This window comes from Natator depressus, chromosome 27 (genome assembly GCF_965152275.1).
Source record: "Natator depressus isolate rNatDep1 chromosome 27, rNatDep2.hap1, whole genome shotgun sequence".
Lineage (NCBI taxonomy): Eukaryota > Metazoa > Chordata > Testudines > Cheloniidae > Natator > Natator depressus.
In genome coordinates, this window is record NC_134260.1 from 8,170,403 (window position 1) to 8,192,440 (window position 22,038).

At 48.7% G+C, this 22,038-nt stretch overlaps 1 protein-coding gene across 18 annotated transcripts in view; it reads right to left on the reverse strand.

Annotated features, from left to right (window-relative positions):
* Positions 1-555: 555 nt before the first annotated feature.
* The window catches only part of MAPT (microtubule associated protein tau), a 116,258-nt gene continuing 94,775 nt past the window's right edge, over positions 556-22,038 (reverse strand). For 14 of the 18 annotated variants that reach the window (XM_074940581.1, XM_074940577.1, XM_074940588.1 and 11 more), the window contains 4 exons: positions 19,341-19,433; positions 14,611-14,692; positions 14,050-14,162; positions 556-8,390 (listed from right to left, as the gene is read on the reverse strand). In XM_074940581.1, the coding sequence (XP_074796682.1) occupies positions 8,175-8,390; positions 14,050-14,162; positions 14,611-14,692; positions 19,341-19,433 (504 nt within the window). In that variant the 3' untranslated portion in view covers positions 556-8,174. The remainder of the gene's footprint in view (positions 8,391-14,049; positions 14,163-14,610; positions 14,693-19,340; positions 19,434-22,038) is intronic. The other 4 variants (XM_074940593.1, XM_074940592.1, XM_074940590.1 and 1 more) reach the window with 1 other exon arrangement.

Sequence of the window (22,038 nt, forward strand, 5' to 3'; positions counted from 1 at the left end):
GCATAGGGAGGGGGGAATTCCTTCCAAACCCCAAAGCTGTGACTAGCACAGCCCACAGCAGCCTAGCTAAGGGAAGGTGGCAAAGTGTCTGTGAGCCCAGGACTCCAAATCCCCATAAGACCTCAAGCCTGGGGTGGCTGGAAATCTCACAGGACCTGGCCTGTCATTTTTTGCTCTCTCCCATCCTAAAACCTTTGCTGTGCTCAGAGCCCTGAAAGGTTAAATGAAGCCTTGTTCTTAAGAGACCGAACATACACCATTGGCAAGTGCTTGTTTTTCACCTAGGCAGCACTGGATTAACATGGCCTACAGTTTAAGGCTTATCTTCGGGTAGGTGCAGGTGAACGATACTTGCTGCAGTGCCCATTGTATGGGGTGGTGGAAGATTTTGCACAGTACGTTCTGCATGGCCCTGTTCGGAGAGAATGTTTGATTCCACTGCAGCTCTGCCCATGGGGTATGTAGTAGCTGTCCAGAGGACCAGCAGTGTTCCCACAGGGGTGAACAGACCCACCCTTTCCATCCCCTCCCGCAAGCAGGGGCACCAAGGCAGCATTTTATTGTAGTAATGACTTTATTTCCAAATTCACGTTTACAGCAACGATCCGTGTAAACCAGTTGTTAAAACACACACTACACTAGGGACAGTCACAAACAGGAAGCTAAGCTAGGATGATCATACAGAGATTAAGCCCTCCTACCCCATCCCCCTGCAAAATTCAAAAGGGAATCACAGGATTGCAAATACCAGAATTGTCCTTTTGCCACTTCAAATGCCTGTAGCGAGCATTTTTTGGAGTTCATAGAATATCAGGATTGGAAGGGACTTCAGGAGGTCATCTAGACCAAGCCCCTGCTCAAAGCAGGACCAATCCCCAATTTTTGCCCCAGATCCCTAAATGACCCCCTCAAGGATTGAACTCACAACCCTGGATTTAGTAGGCCAATGCTCAAACCACTGAGCTATCCCTCCCCCCAATTCAGAAATACAGTTCCATAGTACCGGTTTCAACCTTTTCAGACCAAGATGGGTGTTGTAGCAAAGGAACAGAACATCAATGTACCATCCTTTAGCAGTAAATCTCAGGCCTTGGCTTAAGGCCCAGGTAGGTGATGTCTATAAAATGACCACGTTCTATGGGCTGGGAGGTCAGGCTTGGGCTCTTGGAGAATGGAGGGTTAGGGTGGGAACTGGGCCTAGCTACTTTGCTGGAAGATAAGTGTCTGGGTGCTGCAACGAAGGGCTGGGACCCATCTGGAGAGGGTAAAGAGTGCTGACAGCATAGCAGGGGGCTGGAAAGGGCAGGGAGAGAAGCTCTAGACACAGCAATGACTGCAGATTCAACTTCCCAGAGTCAGGCCTCGAAACAGCAGGGAAGGGGGTTGAGGCCGCAGATCTCTGTAAGCTTCCAACAACTGACATTCAGGCTGGGGTTCTAAGGATTAATAAAACTAAAACCCCCCATTCCTGAACTCCAGCTATCTACATTATAAAATAACTGGGTGCTGACTGTGCCAAAGCCAAGCACCTCTGCCCGGGTCAGGCCGCAACGGTGTTGGGAAGTGGCAGGGGCCTGCAGCAAGCCCTCACTTAGGCCACACCGTACTCAGTGGAAATTGGCTAAGGAGAGTTTTAGATTAACAGCACTGCAGGTGCCCAGTCTGAAGCAGAAGAGGGTTAAAATGGGTGAACTGATTTGTTCACTGGGTCTCCCAGTTGCTCATTTACATAGGACAGAAATATCCTAGGGTTCCTATCATCCCACAATGATACAAAGATAATCACAGACTCTGCAGGCTCTGACCATCATAGAGTCCATTTAAGTGGAACTATTGACAGTGAATGCAGGCTGGCATGTGCCCCTTGCCATCCTCAGCGAGCATTCAGCTGGCATTAGGCAACCAATGCTGTGGCTCCACTGAGTGCAAATAGCGAATGGGGAGATCTCAGTGGAAATAAGTGTTGGCCAATAGGCTGACTTGCTTGCCCTCAACACCCCAGCTAGCATCTCCCTTTCCAAGCTGAGCCAGCCCTTCAGGCAACCTTCCCCAGACTCCTCTTGGTTCCTGAAGGACTGATCAGAATGAGCAACAGAGACAGCTGGCTGTACTGGCAGCCTAGAGAAATCATACCATTGCTCAGGGCCAGAAACTCCAGGCTTGAATTTGTGCCACCCACCACACCAGCTGAACTGATTCACAGCTTATAGAATATCAGGGTTGGAAGGGACCTCAGGAGATCATCTAGTCCAACCCCCTGCTCACAGCAGGCCCAATCCCCAATTTTTGCCCCAGATCCCTAAACGGCCCCCTCAAGGATTGAACTCACAGCCCTGGGTTTAGCAGGCCAATGCTCAAACCGCTGAGCGATCCCTCCCCCCCTTGAACATCTAAAACTGAAATTCAGCTCAGTCAATGTACTTATAAGAAGGAAAACAGTGTGGCAATATCCTTTACCCAGCCAGCTGGAATGCAGTTTACCCATCCTGGTACCTGACACTGAGCTGCCTTAGGAGTAGCTCATTTCTGCGGGGGGTTAGTCCCTACACCAGAGCCAACAGCTGCACCAGGGCTCAGACTCCTCCTTGCTCAGTAGTTTTGGTACAAGAGCAGCAGGCTGCTCCATATCCAGCCCTTACCTCTGGTGAGATTGATGCTAGTAGAGGGCGGGATGATCTCTGTCTGATGCTAAACTCAGGGCTGCCTCTGCTCATCATACAGGAGATAAGGTTGCAACAAACCAGGCAAACAAGCACCGCTACTGGACTACAAGCTAGGCAGCAATAGCCGTGTGCCTCTAAAACAGAGCAGCCTATTGCAAACGTGGCCCCCGAGCAAAGCCAGACTTGCTGGCACCCTGCCGTTCGTGCTGGGCTGACTCACACTGGCAAAGGGCTGCTGGATGCAGGTCTACACCGTAAAACAGCAGGCCCACGAAAGGCTCGGGCTGTTTGAAGTCCTGCCACCGAGCACGGCGGTGGCCTGAGCCAGGTCCCTTGCTGGGTACGCCCAGGCTGTGTTAGTGGGGGAACGGGGCGGGGGTAGCCCCCACCGATTTCCCAAACACTGACATCTCCTCCTCAGAAGTAGCTTCGCCTCCACCACAGGCGGCCCTGCCCTTGGGGAAGGAAAGCTAGCTCGGAAGCAGATCGAAGCCTCTTCGGTCTGGCAAAGGCTGCCAGGCGGAACTGCATGCGCAGCAGGGCAAGGGATGGCAAGCATCAGCCGAGGCCCGTGACCTCCTTCTTGGTCCGAATAGGTTGCCATAGCAACTAAAGCAGCGAGAGAGGGATTGTTTCTTGTTTTAACCTTAATCTGCACTCAGGGTTGCGTAAACGAGCGGCTAAAACAAAGGGCTCGAATGGTGCAAACCCGAAGCACCTCTGGACTTCCGGGCTCCCCCGGCAGCTCAGCTCTTCTTATTTTGAAGGGCAGCTTTCCTTTAAGGCTCTTCTCCGCAGCTCACCTACTTTCCCATGATTTACACTTGAAAGCCCCACGAAGCCACCCAACTTCCGGGCGTTTTCTTTTCCACTTACAATTCCGAAATCAGCCTCTCCCCAGGGAACACACCGCGCCCGGACTAACGCGCTAGTTCCTGGCACGCCCTTTAATTCTGAGCTCGCCTTCAGGCAGCCCCATCCTGCCAGGTGTGCGTGTGGCCCTCTCACTACACAGCCCCCAAGCCCGGTGCCTGGACATGGTACAGCAACTCCTCCCTTAAAGTCGACCTGCTTAACATTATGTCACTGATCGATGGGGGAACGTGCTCATTTACAGTTGTGCAGCCGCCTGCTTGCAGGAAGAGCAGCCTGGTGGGGGCCTGGAACCAGGGTTGACCCTCAGCTCCCCACTTCCCTGCACAGCAGCCCTGGGCTATCAATTGCCGGCAGTTCAGCTCTCCCTCCCCCAACGCCCGTGTGCTGCGCCTGCCCTTTGCCTGGAAGCTGCTCTCCAGAGTCTCCTGCTTGCTGGGGGCAGGAGGGGCTAATGTCAGGGCATCCCCCTGCTCCTGCAACCCGCTTACCCCATCTCTGTAGAGCAGGGGAGATGCTCAGGACAGAGGGAGCTTCCTGGCAGCAGCTGCTGCCATCTCAGCTTGCTGATTAACTTAACAAGGCAGTGTACTTAAGAGTGGGGCAGGTACTCAGAGGGGCAATGCGCATCTCTCTCTCACACACACAGGGTGTGTCTCTCCCCTCCCTCCATTCCTGCTGCCTTGCAGAGTGTGAGGCTCCATTAACAACCAGTTAACCCTTGAGGGCTCAGCCAAGTGCTAGTTCATCATTTAGCAGTAAGGCATTCCCTGGGAAATATCCCACCACCTCAACCAAGCTTCACAATCATCATCATAAATTGTTTAAAACTTACACACACAGTCTTTTGTCCCCCTATTTACATTAATTCTTATGGGAAAATTGGATTCGCTTAACATCATTTCGCTTTAAGTTGCATTTTTCAGGAACATAACTAGAAGGTTAAGTGAGGAGTTACTGTATCACAGACACCCCCCCCCCATCTCTAGCAGAGAGTGTCTCACTCCCTGGCCTCTGACCTCCCAAAGAGCTGCACTCACACCAGGGGGCCATGAGGGGTCTGGTAAGCTCACAAAGCTGAGAAGCTGAGGTTGTTAATGGTGGAGCCACAGGATGTGACTAACACACCACTTCCAAACATTAAAGTGTCTTCTGCCTTACGCAGCCAATGGGCCGCCCCGGGGAGTCAGCTTTAATGGTCTTTGATCACAGCCCCCATAGTCACTGGCACAGAAGTGAGCCTTGCTCCCAGCCTCAAGCCGGACATTACACAGGGTGGGAACTAGCAGCTGCCCTCTGCTTCTCCCACCAGCGGGTCACTGGGTAACGGAGAAAATGGTGCTCCTGTGAAATCAAAGGCTTTACTGGTTTGAGCCCTGGGCTCCCCAAATTCTAATCCCAGCTCAATGATTGACGCTTTGGGCAAATCACTCCTCCAGCCTGCCTCCTTTTCCCCATCTGCAAAGGAGGGCAGTACAGGGGTGTCAGGGACTGGAAGTGCTTACGAGAGAGATCACTGGGAGGCTGAGCAATAAAATACCAAGTGCTCAGTGGGTGTAACAGGAGGGGATCCGCTCTGCCTCCTTTTTAAAATTTGAAGTCCATTAAAATGCTGCAGGGATCTATAGCACTCAAGGGTTCAAATGTGATCCAGAGAAAAGTGATCACCAGGCCTGCAGCACTCCCATCGCCACGACAGCACTTGGCTTTGGGAAAGGTTTTCCTGGGCAGTGGCTATGAAGCCAAGGGCAGCCTCATCACCTAGGGCATCTAATGAAGACTGGAAAAAGTCTCAGAGGACATGTACAGCCCAGTCCTGCACAGGATGAAGGGTTGGGCTCAGTGACCCAATTATCTAGCAGGACAATTTCACCAGCTAAGCAGTGCAATCACCTTCTGCGATGAACTTCCAGAGTCTTCTCTCTCCTTTGCTGGCCAAATTCCCAGAAAACATACACAGCTCACAGGGCTAGAACCCTCCAGCTTCTGGAAATACATTTCCCATCATGAGCTGCTACCGGGTCAGTGCTGACTGCATTTGTCTCTGGCCTTAGCCAGATTTGCTCTCACTCTTTTCTGATTAAACGAACAGCAGCGAGAGTCGCTTTGGCTGAATTCTAGCTCAGTACTGAGCACACGGGGCAGTTCAAAACCTACCTACTGAATTTTACAACACATGCTTTTTACAGAACAATCATCACCCTGGTGATTTCCAAGCATATACAGACAAGTCCCACTATACAACACTAGGGTATGCCAAAGAAAAAATCCAAGACTCATCTACTCAACAGCTCCAGCATAAATGCACCACTCCGACAAAACTAGGGCGGGAGGGATACACGTCAAGAGCATCCCTTTGCTAAATGAAGTGATAATCCCTAGTGTCATCATTACCACCGCATGGAGCCAGCTTTTGGAGCTTAAAAGAGGCAGGGGCCACCTGGGGGTGTAAGGGAGGGATTTATGGGCAGGCAGTTGGGTTTAAGAAGAGGGAAGCCCAATTTCTATCTTCAGGCACATCTTAGCTCCTGGACATAAAGTTTTTCTTCCAAAATTGCGAGGTGAAATAGTGATGCTCTTTCCATCTGTCCGTGGCTTTGTCACCCTCTATCCACTGCTCTGACCAAAGAAATGTGCCTTCACTCTAGTAATTGTTATGCTAACAAGATGGAGAATTCAAATCCCGCAGCTCTTAGCTGTCCCAGATGTGTGTGACTCAAGAGACTCCCTTTTCTACTGGAAGATAGCACAGAACATGAAAGTCCTCTATTAATTCAGCTCAGGGCAAGAGAACTTTCACTCTGCAACAGCCTCACAGCTAGGGCAGCTTCTCAGAAACTGACACACAAGTTGAGAAATCTGTGCGGCCAGCCTCACAGAATTCAAGCCCACATCAATCATTCAGACAGACACAGACAAGCATGGCTGTAGCCTCGTACCATGGGAGGAACAGAAAGCCTACAGGTATGGAGGGAGGGAAACAAATTCCAGCCATCCCCCCTGTCCTCACAATATTCCTTAGGAATTCAGATGGGTCAGCATAGCCCCAGCACTCTGCTCGTTCTTGCAACAGGTCCCCCAACCCACTCACCCAGTGTTTAAGGCATATTGTTGCCTTGCAGAGGGACCGTGCTCCAGGGTTACCTGCACTCCAGACCACACAGTGCACAGGACACACGCTGGTAGGAGTGGGAGCGGGACAGGAGGAAGAGGGCGGTGAACTGGATAGATGCCCAAGGCCATAAAATTGAGCAGGGTAAGAACCCTCAGCCCAGGAGAAGAGTAGTGGTGGAAGCACGCCTTGCCCCTAGAGGCCCGGGTTGAAGGCTGAAATCCTTTTGTAAGAGGAACAGCCTGGGAGAAGAGTCACCAGTTGTTGTCATTAATATGAGTTAAGAGGAGGAGCCCTAAAACCACACGTTAGTGAAACCAGAGAGCAGGCGAGATCCTTGCCTAGACAAAGGAACCAGCTCTGAGAACAGCGAGTTTGCCGTGGCTACTAGAACTATGTATGCCCTTCAGGGCGTGGCGTTCGCACCACGTGTAGGGAAGCTGTGGGCTCCCAGGACTTGAACGGCAGTTTTGCTGGGTGTAAGGAATAAGGCTGGTGCCCTTTAATTAGAGGAGAGACAGTCGGAGCGTCGGCCCCAGCCTGTGACCAGGAATCCAAGTAGCTTCGGGGCCAAATTCCAGGGGAGAAAAAGGGTGTTTCTGTCACATCCCTCCCCAAGAAGTCCCTGGGGAAGGTGGGTGGCCTCCCATACTGTCTCTGGGTTTCTACATAGTATTAACGAGTCTGAGATTTTCATCAGAGAGGCAAGTGGGTGAGGTAACAGCTTTTACTAGACCAGCTTCTGGCGGTGGGAGAGATATTTTCCAGCTACACCGAGCTCTTCCTCAGGTCCGGGAAAGGTGCTCGCAGTTACTCAGCTGTCACACCAAGTACCCTTCCCAGACCGGAGGGAAGAGTTCTGTGTAGCTCGAAAGCTTGTCTCTCTCACCAACCAGAGCTGGTCCAGTAAAAGCTTCTACCTCACCCATCTTGGTCTCTCTCATATCCTGGTACCGACACTGCTACAAAAACACTGCAAACACGAGATTTCCATTGTCATGACTCCATTTCCATGGTGAGGGCTGTGCCTCATGCTCCCCAGCAGGGGGCGGTTGCCCCCAGGAAATTGCTGGGACAATGAAGCATGTTTTAAGCAAACCAGTGGCCTGGGGGTGGGTGGGGGTGCTGGAAAGCAACCAGGGATGTTGTTAGAGGCGGGGAGGTGCCGGGCTCACTGTATCCTGGGGGGCTGGGGATCAGTCTGGCTGAAATGGCACGGGGGGAAACAGGCTTGTACCTTAAAGTTAAATTTAAGCAGCACCACCCTCTCCAGAAACCAAACTCCCTTTGTGTGGGTGTGATCAGGTTCCTTTATACTGGGCTAAGATCGCCTGGGGAAGGCGAGGGTTTATATCTAATGCTGTTACTGATTTTGAAGTCCTGGAGCCAGAGCTGAATGGACAGTAAAAGTAGGTTAAATCATTACCCATTTGGGGGGCAGGGGGAGGGGGCAGTAGTTGTAAAAGGAACAGAGGAAGAAGGCCAGATTGATTTCTCTTCTCTTCTCTCCGCCCGCGGCCAGGCGATCACAAGCCCTGCTTGGCCAGGGAAGCAGACACTTCGTCAGCTAGTGTGGCCAGCTGGGGGGAGTCCACCATGTTGATACTGCCGGTGGAGGAGACGTTGCTAAGGCGACGGGGGGAGGCATCTCCGGAGACGGTGGGGGACTTGTAGACGATTTCGGCTCCATGGTCAGTCTTGGCTTTGGCATTCTCGCGGAAGGTCAGCTTGTGAGACTCGATCTGCACAAAGAAGAGGCATAGGGTGAGCCCCGACATGGGGGGGTGAGCGGTTCAGTCAAGCCCACGCGAGAGGCTCTGGCTGGCTTTTAAAAACGGTGAACGGGGAGGTAGTGCTCCGTCCCCACGGGCCATCCCAGGGGGTGCAGCGGGTGACTGGAGGACCGAGCACACCTTCTGTTCCATTTTCAGCCCTGTGACAGAGCAGGGTGAAGCCTGGAGGAACCATTTGCCCGTAACAGACCAAGGCCCTCAGGCAGATGGGCCGCTAGAGGCAAAGGGAGGTGCCTGCAGGAAAACCAGGGCAGAACCTGGGCCTCAGTGAGCATGCTATGGCCTCACTTCAATGGAGCAGTGACTTTCTCAAACCCTGGCCTAGCAGGGCAAGGAGCAGAGTCCCCTATGCCCAACGCTGAGGAGGGGACTAGAGACAACTGATCGGCAGTATAGGGGCTAATGCTTTTGGCTTTTCATCACTGCAGACCTGCTCTCATTCACTGCGTTCAGCTGACAGCAAGGTGAGCTGGGGGGGGGGGGGGGGAGGCCGGCCCACCTGACCCCAACTGCCCCTTTGGGAGCTTTGTCTTGGGGCTAGCAGCAGGGGCTGCTGCAGGTTAAGGTGAACAGGCAAAACTCAAAGGGGGAGGAAGGACCAGAACATCACGGGGTGCTGCCCGTCAGCCCTACGGCACATTGGCTGCAGTTTGGCAGGTGGACCCGGGGGAGGGATAGCTCAGTGATCTCAGTATTAGCCTGCTAAACCCAGGGTTGTGAGTTCAAATCCTTGAGGAGGCCACTTAGGGATCTGGGTCACCCTGTAACTACTTTGAGCAGGGGGTTGGACTAGACGACCTCCTGAGGTCCCTTCCAACCCTGATCTTCTAGGAGTCTATGACTAGCAGGGGGCCGCGACACAGTGGCAGAGGTGTGCAGGGGAAGCTGTAAAAAGAACCTCCCCCGCAGTGTTCAGTTACTTTCGCTGGTTATTACATTACCGTCACCATCCCTCACACACGATCCAGCTGAGGGTGCCGATACTGAGCCTTTACAGGGCTCCTGCACCATGCCCAAGGCTTGCGCAATAGCCAAACCCCCCTCTCTTGTGGATGCATAAGCTCTAAGGTGGAAGCTGATGAGTGGCTACTTACTGGCATCATCATCTGGCTGCAAGTCTGGGAGCGGGCTCTCCTCGGGGATGGGGGGCTCAGCGAGCAATGACTGAGGCCCTGCACTTTGGGGGACACCATTTTGTGCACCGCGCTCATCATCCTTGCCCTTCTCTCTCTACAGGTGGAGAAATCAGTGGGGCGCAAAAGGGCGTCAGCAACAAAATTAACTGAATTAAAACCTACATCAAAGAAATGGGAAGAGGGGGGCGAGGAAAGGAACAGGTCTGCAAAATGCATTGAAGGAGAGGGGGAAATTTCACTGAGCCCATAGAGAGAGAAAGAGGACGACAGGGCCAGGAGGTTTGGAGCTAGGTGGGAAAAGGAAATCCCATTTGCTATGAGAAAGGAGATGCCCAGAGACACGATCCAAAGCAGATTCATAGGGAGAAATGCAATCGGAGCCACAGCTGAAACAGCAGCACTGAGGCCTGGTCTGCGCTGCAAAGTTTTGCCACACCGGAACGTAGCTGTCAAGAATCAGCATCCCGAACCCATCCTGTGGTCCTAAAACATCCTGCAGTCTCCTCTGCTACCAGAGAAGTGACTGCTCGCACACCAGGCTAGCTTGATTCTAGCTAGCTCAGCTAAAGGTAACAGTGAAGATGGGCCCACAAGCTGAGGACGTATCCAGGAGTCGAGCTAGCATTTGGGTATTCCTCCCCGTGCTGCAATCATACCGTGTATACATCCAGTGTAGAGACACCCACGCTCACCAAACAAACATAGACTATTTGGGGGAGCATGTCGGCTGTCTGGATACGTGTCACCCCGTAACTTCGGCAAGTCACTCCTGTGGGGAGGACCTCAGGGACAGAAGCAGCTGCATTGTCCAAATACCCGTTTTCCCACCTCTGTTGGTCAAGTACATATTAAAACACAGTTGACGTTCCCACACTCTCCTAGCCTAACAGCCCCTAAGGCGAGAAACCGTCACATGAAGCAGTGGGCTCTCAAACTGCTCCAGCCAAGGCCCATACCGGCAGTTGGCCAGGGCCATGCCCAATTTGTCTAAAATGGAACCAACTGCAGCTGTCCCTTGAACGGAGATGCAGCCTAAAAAGCTACAGGTCCTGCTCGATCCTAGCCCAAGCAGCTCCTCCCTGGATTAAGAGGGCATATTGGGATTTGGCAGACAGCAGCTCTGTATTAAAGGGCGAGAATGGCCCCTGGACATGAGAGGGACTCTCTAGGCTACACCGGGCCTGTACAGCACCTTACCCTCTTTGGTCTTTTGGGGGTGCATCTAACTCTTCAAACAAAGAAAATAAATTCCTGCAGCATTGAGTCTCCGAGCTCAGCTCAAACTAACTCAGGCTTGTGCTACGGGGCTAAAAACAGCAGTGTTGACATTCCCGCTCGGGCTGGAGCCCGGGCTCCAGAACCTAGCAAAGGGGAAGGGTCTCAGAGCCCGGACTCCAGCCCGAGCGGGAATATCTCCATTGCGATTTTGAGCCCTGCAGTGTGAGCCCAAGTCGGCTGACCCGAGCTCGGAGACTTGCTGCCGTGGCTTGTTTTGTGCAGTGTAGATGTACCCAAAGTTATATTTATGCATCCAGAAGGTGTGAATTTCAGTATCATGATCACATGACTGAATGAGACCTGTGGCTAAATTATAATACCGCAATACACAACGACATGGGATTAGAGAAGCTGTGTTATTGTGGTGTTAATCTGCAGCTTCTGAATATCGCATGTCCAAGTAAAGCCCCACTCCAAAGGGCAAAAGCTTCTAACTACGGCTCAGTGATTGTACCAGGAGATAAAAAGAAATGAAAAGATGCTCAAGCTGAACAAGGAAGAGAGCAGCACAGGACAGCTCAATGTGTAATGGCAGTGAGAGAAGGATAAGGAAGCCAAGTAATTCCTCAGTCAGAGAAGCTAGTGCTGGAAGAGGCTGGCAGCTAGAAAGCTTTTCAAGACATTTACAAAATGCATCCAAAAACCAAGTGCTGGAACACAGAGCTGAACAGAACCTTTCCATCTCGTTAAGTTTTTGATAAAAATGTTGAACAATCAGCAAGACAATAATAACCTTCACTCCTACTGCAGAGAAATTGAATACTTTGCCCCACTGTCCCCAAATTTGACTAATGAATCCACATATCACCCCCCCACCCCAGCATCCTTGCATGATTCCTGCCTAATTCATCCACCCAGTGGTGCTGTATTCAGTGTCTCATTTCAGATGCTGGTGCCATTCACTTTGCTGTGAGAATGTTTCAAGCACTATCATCCAAGTCTTCAGCCGTAGGCGGTGTTTAAAAACAGGACTTTAATTTTTACGTAATAAACAAACAGCAAATTATGAAGTATCTTCAATGTATATTTGTTTTAATGAACAATTTACTGCAGGTCTAAAGAAAAAATGCCATTTGTTATTGCTGGCTATTCATGAGGTTTGATCATTATTCGACTGATTAAATCTCACTGTTTGATATGCAGCCACATGGGAGTGTGCGCACACCAACGCATCACCCCTCGTGGGGACCCGGTTAATGCACAGCAGGGCATTCAGCACTAAGAAAATCAACACAGACAGCCCAAGCAACGTCTCAATTCATGTCTAAACCATGAAGATACTGGCTATACAAATACCGTATTTGCAGTAGTCCCACAATGTGCTAACAGCAAAAGTATTTTTTTACACTTAACACGTTTTACAGAGTTTGTTGGCAGTATCACACGCCGATTCAGCAGAGCACTATGCACGTGCTTAACTTTAAGCAGGAGTCGTCGTCTCAATACCTTTGACAGAACTAGTGCGTGCTTAAAGAGAAGACTGTACATAAGCACGCTGCCTAGTCAAGGGTTTAACTGTTCAAATCACATCAACATCCCCCAAACGAAGGACTAAGCCCACCCCAAGTGTTAAATATTTATTCTTACCAGAGTTCCCTGTGTTCTTTTAATTTAGTTTTAAATTATTAAATATGCGCACGCGCACACCACACCCCCCCAAGACTTTCAGATGTCAAATACTGTGGCAGCCTTACTGCCCAGCCTGTGCTGGGAGACTGAAGTTTGAGGCCAGAAGAGAATATCTTCTCTCTGAAATGTCAACCAACTTGCTCTTTTCTAATTAAAGTCAAGTCTTTAATAGAGCGCTTTCCTGAAATGCCAGCTTCAAAATCCAACAGTCTGCTTCATACTTTGCAGCTGAGGCTGAAAAAAACCAAGTAAGATGCAAACCCAACTATAAGCTGTAACATCTTACAATGGGAAAGCCCAGGGTGTATGCCCATTCGATTACACTGACATTTAGGGAACAGAAAAACTAGGAAATCAAATAAAAAGAAATCACTTGATCATATTGTTTTGTTTTGACAAACACCCGTCAGGGATGGTCTAGAATGATAATACTTAGTCCTGCCATGAGTGCAGGGGACCGGACTAGATGATCGCTCGAGGTCCCTTCCAGTCCTACGATTCTATATTCATGTAATATATAATTAAAATAACTTGTTCATATTCATGTCTTGTTTATATTAAAATGCCTATTGGCTAAAGAACTGTAAATACACACACAACCCACTCCACCCCACCCTGGTAGGAAAGGCCCCTAACAGCTCAAAATGCCCCAAATACTTAGATGTGTATTAGTCTACAAACATGGGCTGAGCACAGAGTGTGCGTGTAATGTGTAGCTCGTTATCACAGACACCAATAGCATGGGTAGGCACGGGACTTTTAAAAACACACAGGACAATAACGTCTATTGAGAGGAAATTTCAGCCACACATGTTGGGCCGAGTCGGACTGTAGCTTGCAAGTTAACACTCACACTTGCATTAAAGCCGCACACCTCTCATGGTTTTCTCCCGATCGCCCCCAAAAGCAAGTGATTGGTCAATTTCTGCTAGGCTGTGAACATCTCACTGGGGCCCTGGTATTTAGCTGCACAGCGCTAGAGTGATCAGCTGTGTCCCACTTTCCTCTGCAAGGCTGCGTTGCCTTGAACACGGCAGGCAGCTCTGCCGACACGCGCCATTGCCAGGTCACCGGCATGAAAGCAAACCCGTTCCTCAGCAGCACGAATGAGCCGGACGGATGGATCAGGCCCCGACACAGAGCAGCATTTAAGCATGTGCTCCAGCCCTGCTGACTTCCAAGTTACGCCTGTGCTTGTATCGGAGCCTGAAACTTCCCGGGGGCGACAATTTACACCTTGGACAAGCAGCCTCCAAGCGGACAGCAGCACAGGGTCGCTCAGATGTGACTGATTTCAGCTGCGCTGCAGCCCTCTCCCCCCCAGATGCTGTAGTGGCTTCAAGGACGGGGAAGGCTGGATAATCGGGGGAGCTGCGGCAGAGAACACACCCGGCATTCAGAGAAGAGGACGCTTGTATGAAACAGGAATTGGATAAACCCGGTTGTAGCTGCTGTGTCCAGACACTGATCTGTGCTTGCCCCCATACTCTCTCCGACACGTACACAGAGCGCATGCCCACCTGAGAGGGGGCAGCAGGGACGCTCGGTACAGTACAGCTTTTTACCTTTTTATTCCCTCCTCCAGGGACATGGCTGATGTTATCTAACGACCCAATTTTCGATTGCACCTTCTCTTTGAAGTCCAGTTTCTCCGATTTCACCTCCACCTGGCCACCACCTGGAAGAGAAAGCAGAGTGGGGCTAGGTGCTGCCAGAGAATGAAACCCAGGTTTCTGGAGTCAAGCATCTATTGTGCACGCTGTCTAACAGCTGTCACATCTGGGCACCAAGATATGCTGATGGATGGGGAATGATCAGAATAACGATTGTTAAACGGTGCCCCTTAAGTGTTCCGAGCCCCACCAGCCATTCTAAGTCTCTCTTCCTCGGCTAGGGTGACCAGAAGTCCTGATTTTACAGGGACAGTCCAGATATTTGGGGTTTTGCCTTAGGGCACCTATTACCCACATCCCATATCAATTTTTCACACTTGCTGTCTGGTCCCTGTATTGTCAGCCCAGCCCCACCTCTCTGCTCTTTATCGCTCTCACTTGGCACAGTATGTCTAAAATGTAGGTTACAAAGAAAGCACTGGAAATCTCAGGCACTACGAAGTCAGACAATACCTGGTTTATGATGAATGTTGCCCAAGGAACCACATTTGGATGTCACATGGCTCAGGTCTACAGGCTTGTAAACAATTTGCACCTGTTCATATCAAAAAGAAAAAGGGAAAGGTCACCCCATTTTTAGCATCACCAAGGATAAAGAAGGCACTGAATACACTGGGACCTGATTTGGATTTGAGACAAAATGTAGTTAACCCCCGAAAGATTAATACACTAGCAATTACAGAAGAACTTGCCACCAGAAACTGTGAAATCATTAAAGCGCATGTGTAGCGGCCAATCTAAAATCAACATGTCAGCATGCACAAGGTTATCATCCGTTCTCCAAGGGGGGGAAGCAAAGGCAGTTTAAAGTGCTTAAGTGAGAGAAAAAAGTGGAATGTTTAATTAAGTTTCATATTCAGATCATCCAAAAAAAGATATACTAAAGAGAAATGTAAAAAAAATAAATACCTTTTCTGAAGTAAAACTTAAAGTTTATGTCCACAAAAACTGAAAGAACAGAAATGATCAATGTGTGTAGAATAAGTGACTGAAACATGTGTTTCTGAAAAATGTTGTAATGGAATTACACGAGTCGCAAAGCGATAATACACAAAACCACATTATACAGTATTACTTACAATGCATTTAAATTTTTTAGCATGTCTGAATGTGTACATCTCATTTCATTTAAATGGTGCCATTTAAACCAGCAAGTTCAAAGATTTCTCATCACATGACACTGAGCGCCTGGAATTTTTTTTGTGGGTAACAGCCTTTGGAAACATTTAAACTGGTTAAACAAGACACAGGTTTTGCAATACACACAACAGGGACAGTTAAAGTAAATCTGGGTTCGTAGTTGTAAGAAAGAACATACTGAACAATCTGATGACAGATCATATTCTAGAAAGTCCTGGGAGACCCAGGCATGCCAGGGTTACATATATATGAACAAACAACACACACACACCCTAGTGACATCATGAGCAGAAAACAGAAGGGAAAACGTCCCCATATCCCTCAGAGTTACTTCAAAAGCCAAATATCTGATGGTAATACCATAGTGATAACAAGCCTTCCTTTATTTTAATGCAGTTCTTGCATGTAGATACCAGAGCGCACATTCTACATGCAAAGGAGAGTAAAACTGGAGAAAGAGAATCCTAGGGTTTGGCGTCACAGAGGAGAGAGCTGGGAATGGAGAAAGACACAGGGAAATGGCTCTTGTAATCGACACAAGAGGCCAGAAAAAGATGACTCAAAGAACCTCAGCAGCACACATGGCCGGCAGCTGCTCTCTGTATCCGCAACTCCCTCACACATCCCAAGAAATCTTCAGCACCTTTCATTTAAATTAAGTAGGCACCAATAAAAGAATACAAGCTTGAATCAAGCATAGTTGAGCTCTCGCGCCTACAGCGCCTTCCATCTTCAAAGGCGTTTACAAATAATAAATAGAAATTCTCTGCCCTTCTCCCAACCCTTTTACAGACATCAATCAACTAACCCTCACAATCCTCCTGGAGGCAGAGAAAAGGCAACCCTATTTCAGAGAGGAGGATACAGAGGCACAAAGCAAGCTGCCAGAGGGGATCCATGCCAGAGCCCAGATTAGACCTCAGGAGTTCCTGGCTCCCACTGCCATGCTCAGACCACCCCTCACCTAATGCACCTCCCTGGGGGAGAAGAAAAAGGTCACACTGGATTATCAGATGAGACCCTAGAGTGGCGGTGCCCAACGCTTACAAAAAGATGAACGTTGCTATACCAACAGCTCATTTCCCATTAACTAACGGAGTTCTGAGTGGCAAGAAAGATGAATTCACTTGCCCATATTAGAGTGAACCAGTGTCAAGAGCACAGACTGCTGGCCTCTCACAAAGTACACACAGCAGCACCATGTATCCCGGGCAAAAATCAGAGGGGGCGGGGGGGGCCCTATGCGGAGAAAGCACAACCCCCATCCCTTTTTCTCCAAAGTTGGCAGGAAATTTGCTTCAAGGAAGCCAACGACTTCTGATGAGCCAGTTCTTCCGGTCGCTAAATAAACGTGTAACATCAATATCTGACATTGTGGTTGCACTGACTGCTTATTTTCAAACGCTGAAAGGACAGGCCCTTCTGCCAGCCCAGCCTCTGGGGGAGGGAGGGGAACCACAGAGAGGAGAAAACAAAAGGAAGTCAATTGGTGTGAAAAGCTGAAGCTGCTGATAAGTATAAGTAGGGTCCTACCAAATTCACGAAAAACGCGTCACGAACTGTGAAATCTGGTCTCCCCCCCGTGAAATCTAGTTATTTGTGTGCTTTTAACCGTGTACTATACAGATTTCATAATATTTACGGACAATAGTGCCCAAAGCATGGCTCACAGAGCCATATAACTCATCACACAGGCAGCCTGACTCCAACTGCTGTGTGAGGACACAGCTGATCACCTACAGATTTAACGGCTAGTGAACTCACTCAACATACAGTTTTTGTTCCTCTTTCCTGGACCATATGAGTACAGGTAAAATTTTTGGGCTGGGCGTGTATTTGCAAACTGTATATACAGTGGAGTGGCATCTTACGCGGGGGTTAGGTTCTAAAGTCAGCGCGTAAGGCGGAAATCGCGAGTAGTCAAAAAGAGAGAGAGATGGAAGAACGAAAGAATAAAAAAGGGAGAAAGATGACGTCAACGTCGTTCCTTGCAAACCGGAGTGCCGCAGGGTGGCGAGGAGCATTGTCTACGATCAGCAAAACTTTAAAGCCAAGTCCTTTCTCTTGGAGGTACTGCTTGACCTCCGGAATGAATCACTTGTGGAAACAATCCAGAAAGAATGCTGCCATCACCGAAGCCTTTTTATTTGATTGCCAGAACACACACAGGAGATTTTTGTTCTTGCCTTTTCGGGCACGGGGATTTGCAGCCTTGCAGAGCAAGCCCGGCTTTATTGAATGCCCAGCCGCATTGCCACAAAACAACACAGTCACACGGACTTTAGCTGCTTTGGAGCCAGGGCTTGTCTTTCTGATTTCGAAGTGTAAGTGCAGTTAGGCGTTTTTTTCCAAAAGAGCCCAGTCTCGTCAGCATTAAAAACTGGTTCCGGAAGAGAGCCCTTTGCTTCTAGGATTTTCTTTAATTGTTCGGGGGAGGCTTTTGCTGCCTCTTCATTGGCGGATGCAGCTTCAACAGTAGTCTGCACGTTTTTGAGGTCGAAGCGGTTCCTAAAACTGTTCAGCCAACCTTGGCTGGCTTTGAATTCCTTCTCCTCAGAAGGCTGTCCCTCTTCGGCGGGAGGTCTGAACAGCGCGCAGAGGCTAAGAGCCTTTCCTCGCAATGTGTTGCCATCGACAGGCACACGTTTACGGTTCATGTCTTCCAGCCATAAGTTTAATGCCTTTTCAGTCTTCACTAAAAAGACTTATCACGCACCTGGCTCGTCACCTGAGCAGTAATTGGAGCATTTGATGCCACAGCTTGACGAATTTCTCTCTCTCGAATCTTGATAGCACGGATGCTTGATTTGTTGCGGCCATATTTACATGCCATACTGGAGACATACCGTCTCTCAATAAGTCCAACACAGCCAGTTTTTCCTCCAGTGTTGGAACAGATCGCTGTTTCTTCGGCTGAGCACCAGATGAAGTAGTTGGCTGGCGTTTAGGGGCCATGTTGTACAAAAAATATGTATCTTTAAACACTAAAAATCACATTCAGTGTGGCGAGATGCTCACCCGATCAGCGGGCAGCGATCGATCCAGCAGGGGGTCGATTTATCGCTTCTAGTCTAGACGTGATAAATCGACCCCCGAGCGCTCTCCCGTCAACTCCTGTACAGTACTCCACCGCCGTGAGTTATTGTTATGGTTCCTTATTTTTTGCCAAGCACGTATAGTTGAATTCGCGTAAGTTAAATGCGCGTATGATGCGACTCCACTGTAACTCTTAGTGGGCCCCTACCAAGCTGCAGTGTCACTATATGGGTGCCCCCATTTAAGCTAACAGTTTAAATTGGAGAATCCCCAAGTCCATATCAGCGAGTCCAGCAATACTCTGATCAGTCCTCTCAGGCCACTGCCTAAAGCGTGCTGGAGACACTGTCATTAACAAAAAGAAAAGGAGGACTTGTGGCACCTTAGAGACTTGCTAGTCCTCCTTTTCTTTTTGCGGATACAGACTAACATGGCTGCTACTCTGAAACCTGTCACTAACAAGTAGATGCATGATCTTTAAAAGGACCATGGCACCCATATATCATCCTCTGCCTGAGTTTGAATGTAGCTCTCAGGCAGTGACTGGGTCTTTCACGTTTTATATGGTGTTGCAATTGTAGATGGCACTTTACAGAACTAGGGGACCTCAGTTTGCCTGCACTTCCTAAACTACCCATCCATAGCAAAGACGGGCACACAGAGAGCATTAGTATCTGCCTCTTACACTCAGTGATTCCATTCTGCAGACAATAAGGCAGAATTATACTTCCAGATAGCTAGAAACCTCTGGATTAACAGGAGATTTTCTTATGGAACACCGTTTCTTCTTGAAGGATTTTCAATTAAATCTGTTCATGCGATGCATGTACCAGACTCGGCAGAGTTTATCTAACCAGGCCTTCCGTGTTAATGGGTTAATTTATTGGGCATCACCAATAGCTATCCGAACGCGCGGTCGCTGAAGATAGCATTGGAGGTTTAGTGTACAAAATCACGCCACTATTAATAAGTTCTGTTATCGTGCGTGAAAGTGTGAAAATACTCACACTGCCTCCTCCCGGGCTGTGTTTGATATTATCCTTTGAGCCACACTTGGATTGAACGTTGCTAAGATCCAGCTTCTTATTCATTATCTGCACCTTCGACAGCCAGAAAAGAGCATGAGTAACACCACCATCATCCAGAGATCAACTCTGTGTTAAACAACGCAAATGGCAGAGCACCACCCAGTATAGAGAGCAGTGCCAATGGGCTGGTTCGATGCTGCTTTGTCTGCTCAAGGTACTGGTTCTACAGAGGCCAGCAGAGGTGAGCAGCGCCTGGTTAGAGCTCAGATACAATTGCTTGTCTCCAGCATAGGTAGCCCCAGTTTACAAGCTAGAAAAACATGCAAAAACCCCAGCTGTCCACGTTTCCTCCAGCACATTCAGAGGGAAACATGCCAAGCAATGAGGGGGTCGGAAAGTGCTCTGGAATTCCAAGTGAGGAAAATGAAACCTCTGCTGGCTCTGCATAAATTCCCCAGCTCTAATCTGGTGGGGTTAGAGGAGAGATGGGCCTGAAGCAACCCCCGAGCCACCCTGCTCCAAACCCCGCCAGATTGGGGGAGCTGCAGCATAGTAGACTCGCTTTCCCACAGAGCTGCGTGACTGAGAATGGAAGGGGCAGACACAGCCAGCTAAGAGCACAAACCAGAAATATGGAACACGGTCAGACCCCACACATGGGTTCAGAGGGATTCAAACATCTGAGACGGAAAGAGCTATAAAGGAATGGAGACCAAAGTCTTTGCACTTTATAAAGTCTTAAATTCTAGATAGAATGGCCAGAATAGCTCCGTTACAAATGAAGCTGAAGGATTTGCCTCTTTGACTCTGTATTTCAGATCTACAGCTATACACTGTTTCTAAATACACACATACACAAACTATAAATCGACAGGTGACTTACATGCGGTTATGCTCAGAGGGCCTGGCCTGCCACTAGCTGAGGCCTATCTACAGACAGATTTCGTGCCAGTATAACCATTTTAATTTGGAATGTGAGTTCTTACAGCTATGGTTATACCAGTACAGCCCCCGATGTAGACACAGTTATACTGGGATAAAGGCACCTTATACCACCACGGTTTATTCCCCTCCCCATAAGAAGGTCAAACTAGGTGATCTAATGGTATTGTCTGGCTTTGAAATCTAGGAATCGAAAAGCACCTTTATACCAGTGTGACTGCATCCACACTAGAGGAGGAGTTCTGCTTTAACCATGCCAGTATGACTTTGCGTGCAGACAAGCCCAAAGTTTACTTTATGAGAAAGCTAGTGTTTAGCAACATAACCATGCGAAGAGCAGAAGAAATCCCCACTTCACTAACTCCACTGCCTGGGCGAGAGTTACAAATCAACACAAATGCAGGTGGACTGCGTTATCTGTTCCTTGGTCACACGGCAGATGCACACTTCAGCAAAGCTTCTGGCCTGCTGTAGCCAGTTATTGCTGCTACCATTAAGGCTGTGTCCCAGAGCTCCTTTCTCCATTTCATTTTTAAAGGGTTGATGATGGGTATGTAGAAAGTGGGGGCTGATGAAGTCTCCTATGGGAATTTTTTTTTAGCCTTAGCATGATTAGTCATTCTGGAAACAAATCAGTTTGGATGGGTTTTTAAAACAACAGCATGTCATTAAGTGCACATGCACAGACAGTCCAACGAACACACATCAGACACAGCCAATTCAATTAGGTGTTGCTGTCTCTCCCTTTACATTCGTTTTTCCTTAACCTTCTGCTGTCTACCTTTCCTCCAAGTGCACTGGGCTGTTGTTATCCATTAACATTCCATTGAAATCAAGGGATGAAGGAAAATACCTGGAACATTTAGCAGTCATTCAACACCTTTTCCACTTCTGACTCCCAGCCCTGGGCTCCATCCACTAGATTACACTGCCTTTCAAAAGCTCAAACTTCTTCAATTTGTTCCTAACACTGTAGCTACGTTTATCCTACTAAGGATATCATAAAAGCCAAGTATACTTAATAGCAGTAAGATCCCAAAAGGACCACCACTCATTTCCCCCATACATAGCAGAAACTATCTTGAAGTTCAGCTGTTCTTATTCTTACTGTAAAAAAAGGAAACAGAAGTTTACTCATTAGGATGATGGTGGAGGGTTAGATAACTGACTTCAAAGAGGAAATGGCTTATTAAAACAAGCATAGAGTTTAATCAATTTACTATAAATTGACTTTTCACTTTTGAAACCACTGGACTATTGCAATTTTGAAGTCCGCCAGTTCCAGTTTATTGCGTGTCCTAATGCAGATGGTTGGAAAGCAGCTTGTACAGTTGGAAGAACGGGGGAATGTCTACAGAACGGCGCACCAGCTCTGCTCTGAGTACTCTGCATTGGTATCAATGGTATTGTCAAGGAGGACTGCAATTCTAGCTGGCATGACAAACCAGCACTGACTCCTAAAGCCACTTAATTCATTGTAATAAAAAAGTAGAACTTAACTATTTAATTGATAATCACCAGCTACAACAAAGAATGCTTCCTTTAAAAAAATACTACCTAAAATACTGTCAAAAGCCACTCAGGTGACATACCAATGTCATATCTAAATGCCGATGTCACACATTTACCCAGTCACTCGGCAAATCTCCTATACAGTCACACAAAATGGTTCCCAAGCAGCCGCTGAGGACAGTACGTGAGGTACATAGTGCTCCATCCTTCAGAGAAATGCAAA